The sequence below is a fragment of the Passer montanus genome, unplaced genomic scaffold (assembly GCF_014805655.1).
Source record: "Passer montanus isolate IOZ18808 unplaced genomic scaffold, ASM1480565v1 scaffold27, whole genome shotgun sequence".
NCBI lineage: Eukaryota > Metazoa > Chordata > Aves > Passeriformes > Passeridae > Passer > Passer montanus.
Window position 1 is genome coordinate 4,373,631 of NW_024367372.1, and position 6,000 is coordinate 4,379,630.

At 40.0% G+C, this 6,000-nt stretch overlaps 1 protein-coding gene across 16 annotated transcripts in view; it reads left to right on the top strand.

Moving 5' to 3' along the window:
* CDC42BPB (CDC42 binding protein kinase beta) overlaps positions 1 to 5,689 on the top strand; it is a 91,037-nt gene extending 85,348 nt beyond the window's left edge. For 5 of the 16 annotated variants that reach the window (XM_039712494.1, XM_039712501.1, XM_039712497.1 and 2 more), the window contains 7 exons: positions 33 to 117; positions 264 to 384; positions 470 to 587; positions 1,515 to 1,553; positions 1,683 to 1,794; positions 1,886 to 1,956; positions 3,958 to 4,503. In XM_039712494.1, the coding sequence (XP_039568428.1) occupies positions 33 to 117; positions 264 to 384; positions 470 to 587; positions 1,515 to 1,553; positions 1,683 to 1,794; positions 1,886 to 1,956; positions 3,958 to 4,089 (678 nt within the window). In that variant the 3' untranslated portion in view covers positions 4,090 to 4,503. The other 11 variants (XM_039712493.1, XM_039712499.1, XM_039712496.1 and 8 more) reach the window with 8 other exon arrangements.
* The last annotated feature ends 311 nt before the right edge of the window (positions 5,690 to 6,000 follow it).

Here is a 6,000-nt window from a genome sequence, read left to right on the forward strand (position 1 = left end):
CTTGAGGTAATTCTCTGTCTCCTTCCTCACAGATCAGACCATTAAACATGGATGGGACACTGAACCTCCTTAACTGTGAGCCACCAAGGTTAATATATTTCAAGAACAAGTTTTCAGGTGAGTCCTGAGCAAGGGGAGAAATGGGGAACTCATTCTAACTGGGTAATTTTCACCATGTTACCTTTGCACTAGATGAAATCTGTGTTGAATGTGTCTGGATCAGCCTGTACCTCTGTAAGTGAAATTGCTTTGTGCTATTACAGCAGGAGCTGGCCTCAGTGTACCAGAAACCTCTGACAATAGCAAGAAGCAAATGCTCCGAACCAGGAGCAAAAGAAGATTTGTGTTTAAGGTTCCTGAGGAAGAGAGGTTACAGCAAAGGCGGTAAGAATTTATTTGCAAATTTGTAAAACATAACTGAATATACATGATGACATGCAGAGGTAAAAATCGCTCTTGTTTTTTTTAGGGAAATGCTTAGAGACCCTGAGCTAAGGTCAAAGATGATTTCTAACCCAACGAATTTCAACCACGTGGCTCACATGGGACCAGGAGATGGAATGCAGGTCCTCATGGACCTCCCACTGGTAAAATACATTTATAAGGGAGGGGTACATATGTGCATTTGTTCTTGCTCACAAAAGCTGTGAAGATGAGCTGGATGGGCTCAAGTATTATCCCTGTACCGAATTCTTCTTTAAATCCTTTTGAGAAAGGTGAACCTTCCTGCTGTGCAATGCTTCTAAATCCTGTGCAAGGAAATACTGTTAGCTGACTTATGAATGAGACACTGAAAGACAGATATCACTGCCAGGAGCTTGTTAGTAGTTTTGTATATAATCAGTCTCCTCCTTCCTTTTTCTTGTTTGTCTTAAAACAACAGAATGAATTTCCTTTCCCCTCATCCTCTCAACATTTTGCTCTTGGTATCACCCCCAACAGGCTTTGAGCACGTCTATCACATGAGCCCTATCTCTGCTGAAATCTCTCTCCAGAGTGACCATTCCTCACTGCAAGGCTCCCTTCTGCTTTCTTCCTCTTCCTGTCCCTCCTCTGCTTCCCTAGCAAGGGTAGGAGTAGCTGCAAACTGTTAGGAACTGGAATATGGTATGCTTGTGGCACTTCACCAATTCTAGAGCAATAACAAGGGGAAAAAAACTAATGCTGTGGAGGTAACTAAAATGCATGCGACTTGCAGTGCTTTATAGCATTTCTTTTATTTTGTATTTAACTAATACAGCATTTTATGAGCTATTTTAGTGTTAAATCTACAAGAGGAAGATGTGAAGGTACACTTTTATGTTCTGGATGTACCCTCCATCCTAGAGCTGTTAGTCAGGCTTTCTCGTGTCTTTCTCAGATAGCCCAGATGTGGGTCAGGCATTTGTCATTTCAGCAGGAGGAGGAAGGAAAGCAGAGCTGTTAGTACAGTCCCTGCCTCTTCATAGAGGGTTTGCTGGCTGACAGGTTCCAGTGGCTGCTGTGGGGCTTAGTTCTTTCTCTGTCTTTCTCAGGGTTTGTGTCTGTTACTGAAAATATGTGGATGTGGTCAAGTAAGTTCAGTTTTTCTACCAACACTGGGTTGTAATAGATTCAAAACCACAGTAAAGTTTTCATGAGTAACAGCTTTTTCTTGGATAGCTTTTGTTGCTGGCTAACAAGGTGTTTCATTTACACTGTAGAGTGTCCTACCTCCTGCCCAGGATGAAAAATCCTGTCTGTCTTCAGCTAACCTGTCACGGCAGCAGCAGCAGCAGCAGAGAAACAAAACCTACATCTCATGGCCCTCGTCAAGTAAGGCTGGCAGCAAGCTGCTCACTTCTGAGCTGTACTCTGTGATGTCAGCAGGAGCTGCAAACTGCCTTTTGTCCTTTCCTCTCTGCAGGTGGCAGTGATGGGGGAGCAGCCATGCCTTCCCGAAGTATGTCCGACCCTGACCAGGAGTTTGACAAAGAGGTAAAACAGCTCCTGTGCATGGAGACCAGCAGTATCCTGTTGACACAGATTGTTCTCTTCTTCCAATAAATTACATTCCCAAGGAAATACTTCATAGAGATGTTTATGGAGATGTTTTCTTTCCACAAGTGTTTTTCCCAGCAAAAGTTAGATATGCTAGCACAAAAGCAAAGCTGTGAAAAGATCTTCTTGTGGTGATATTTTAAGAAGTGTAATGTCTTCAATTAAGCTTTATAGGCAACAGAAATTTGACTAATTGATGAAATGTCCTCAAAGTTCCTAAAAATGTTCTCTGGGATATTAGCATAGAATAGCAAAGTAATATGACTAGTTAAGTAATTTTCTGTGCTGCCTTAAGGAAGACTTTTTGTCATGTAACTTGAGAAAGAATCAAATTTATAATACATAAAACTGCTTTTAGCAAGAATAAGAGTATGTGCCAGTAATTACCAAACTTAAAATGTCCTGGCTCTACAAAACTGATGTTCCTAAATCTAAATAGAGAAGATACATGTTTTTTGTATCTGTGATTTATCATGTGTTTTCTTCTAAGCTTTGCTAAAGCATCGTCTGTGAAAGGAAAGTGTTAGGAATTATTCCTGGGAAGCAAAGCCCCTGATTAAGATATTTTTAGCACTTTTTGGTACCCAACTGCAGGTCCATATAATGCTCTGAATTTTGAAGCATGTTTTTGTAAAGCCAGACCTTTGCTGGATGCCTTAGCACATGTCAAGTCCAGATTTCTGATGGCACCTGTGGTCTGACTTCCTTTGTAACCTTCAGTTAGCCATTAAAAGCACATGAAAGTGGGGATCTCTAAACATGGGTATTTTTGAAACAGGCTTGATTTTCAGTGGTGGTTATGATAGATTGTGTTAGTTATTCTGCTCACCCTTCCCAAACTCCATTATGTTCCATGCTCTAATGGTAATTGTTGTTTGTAGACAAGATTAATGATGGACTCGAAAGGGATTTTTTACAATGTTTTCTCTTTTTGGTAGCTCTTACAATTTCTTATGACTTGTTAAATTTTAAAAAATATTAGTTTGAAACTGGAAAAAGACTCTAATAACACCTTTTGGCTTTATACTATTTCCCCCATGGCTTTGGACTTTATGAACCGGATCATGTTAGGATAATCTTGTTATAGATTATCTTATTTTTGTTCAAGCCATGCAAAATCTTCTGAACAGCGTTCTTGAAGGATGTTACCTTTCAATCTGTTTGCTAAGTATATATTTCCCTTTCTTGAAAATAACTTGCTGCACTGGTAACAGGGTTTTTTTGTGCAGTATTTCATTAGCTGTGAGTCTGTGCAGTGCTCAGAATTCTAACACACCAAAATAGTGGGAAACTTGCCAGCCATCCTGTTGAAGTGAGACCAGCCTGTGAAGGCAAATATCCAACGACTAATCTCATACTGGGGAAATAACTGTGGATAGTCTTTATTAGATATTGATGTAGGACGTAGCCACTAAGTGTATTCTGTTTCCAGATCTCCAGCCAGATTCTTGGCAGCCTTCACTCGTTTGTCAGGCACTTCACAGGCTTGTTGCTGTTTTGTAAACAGTTCATAATGCTTATTTCCTTCCTCCTCACCAAACTGAAGATGATTTGACCATAGTTTTTATATGTTTACATGGGCAGATAAAGCTACTCCTGGGCTATAAAAATTGCAGGCTGGTAAATTCTGAACAGCAGTGAACAGATAGATGTATTCCATCAGGAAAGCTTTGCAATGTCTAAAGGAGAGGAGCCAGAGATGTAGCAATTTCCACATACTTTACCATAATTCCTGTTGCATCAGAGGTCACCTTTGGGACTGCACTAGAGCCTGTTATGGTAATGGGAGTAATTGCTTGAATGTTTAACTCTGGATTTAATCCAATGCACACTGCTTCATAGGTGATGCTCACCCTCATTTTGAGTGCCTTTGAAAGCTTTTGAGTGTAAAGAATTCACTTCAAGTAAACATAATTCTTTAATACTTCTCATTAACAGCCTGATTCAGACTCCACCAAACACTCTACTCCATCGAACAGCTCAAACCCCAGTGGTCCCCCAAGTCCCAACTCTCCTCATAGGAATCAGCTGACGCTGGATGGACTGGACCAGTCGACGTGCGACGCGTAACGCCAGCGCTCCCGCCGCTGTCATCCCCTGCTCGCCCCTGCTCAGCAGCAGGGCAAAGCCGTCTCAGATGCTAGTGCCAAGCCTGACACAGACTCTCTAGTGTTGTACAAGAATAATTATATATCCAGATTGTAGATACAAACTATGGAAATGAAGAAAATTCTTTACTAATAGCGATTGAGCTTTTTATGCAGAATTGTTCACTGCTCGGTTACGGTTGATTCCTTTCTGCACAGCTGTGACAGTTTTATTGCATAGGAGCATTTAAGGCCACCGGTAAATAGTCTTATTCTTATGGTGAAAGAGAAATAGAGTTACTGATAATGTTGCTACAATATCAGGAATATTATTTTTCTATAGAATGATGTAATGTCTGATTAGCAGGAAATCCTTTTAGACAGAATTTGGACTTCTAAATAGGAAATGTGAGCAGGGCTAGTTACATCCTCAGATGAATACACTTTTCCCTTTTTCCTGTAACTGTTTTTTTCCTAAATCTTAAGGAGAAGGAGAATGGTAGGAAGCTGTAGGTCGTTTCCAACATCAGTAGAGTCACCAGGAAGTCAAAGAAAAGCTGGTTATAGTTTTGTGGCCTTTTAATTCATTTAGCCATTACATATACAGGTGCATAACTGTCTTTCTATCTTTCTACCAACTTTTTAGTCTTGTACATAGGACTACTGACAGTTATCTCGTTACCCATTCCCTGCTTTTAGTCCTCATCACTCATTAGTCAGGGCTTTTAAAATACTGCTGTGAAAAAAATTTTACTCCTAGTTCCTGCCTTTCTCCTCCTGAGAAGTTGTTTCTCCTGGGTTTTTGGTGTAAGGACACACTACGCTGTTTAGCTAGCAAGCCTTCTTGTGGACGCATTGCCCTCGGAGTCTGCTTGACCCGAGGGACTGTATCGCACTAAAACATCAGTCTGTTCATTGGTTACCAAAGTGGAACGTGAAGGATGTGTAACTGGGGGTGCTGCTTTTCTCATTAATTGTATCCTCACCTGCATGAAGACCCCATGATTATTAATCAAGTATTGATCATGTAGAAAAATGCACAACACACTCCTGTATATTTTGCGATGGCCCACGTGCGGTGATGTTTTGCGTGTATATTTAATCTCATGCTTCCATGTATTATACATTTAGTACTCAAAGATTTGTGACCATGTTTCATTAAAAGCTTGTAATTAATTCAGTGGCTGGCATATCCAGTTTGTCATTGTCACACTAGTGTGCCTTCTGTGCCAATTTTATGACAGTTGGATGTCACTTATTTAAAATTCAGTTTAAATGGGCTAATGATATACCAATGGCTAATGTTCTTTTCTGAAACACTGTATAGGACGTGCACTTATCTTTAGTTTAAACTGAGTGTTCTAGTCAACATTTAATCCTGTTACGTTAAGTGTTCGACAGTACTTGCTCTTTTTCTCAGATTCTTGATAAAGGGGCTCAGTTAGAGCTGGACACTACTGCTTTGGGGGTTTTCTGGTTTTTACTTTTTTAATGTAAGTCTAAGTCTTTGTAATTATTGAATTGTGAGAACATTTTTGAACAATTTACATGTCAATAAAGCAGAAGAGGGAGGTTTTAAAGTTTATAGTCGTCTGTCTTGACATCTGAAAACAATCTACCACTGACACTTGCTTCAGTCTCACGGTAAATTCACTTTGTTCACATGGACATTTGACATAAACTGAAGGTATTTTGGAGCCCCATACCCAAGCACTACAAGAAAGGTGCATATTGCTGAAGGTGAGTGAATGTTCAGGAGCCATGGAAGTCCTTTTGGTGGAATACAGCACTGAAATTTTGTGCCCTCAGTTTTGTTTTAGTGTTGTCATGATCTTGATTTGCTGGCCTTATTAATTCCTTTTTAAATGATTTATATGACTCGTTACTTAGAGCT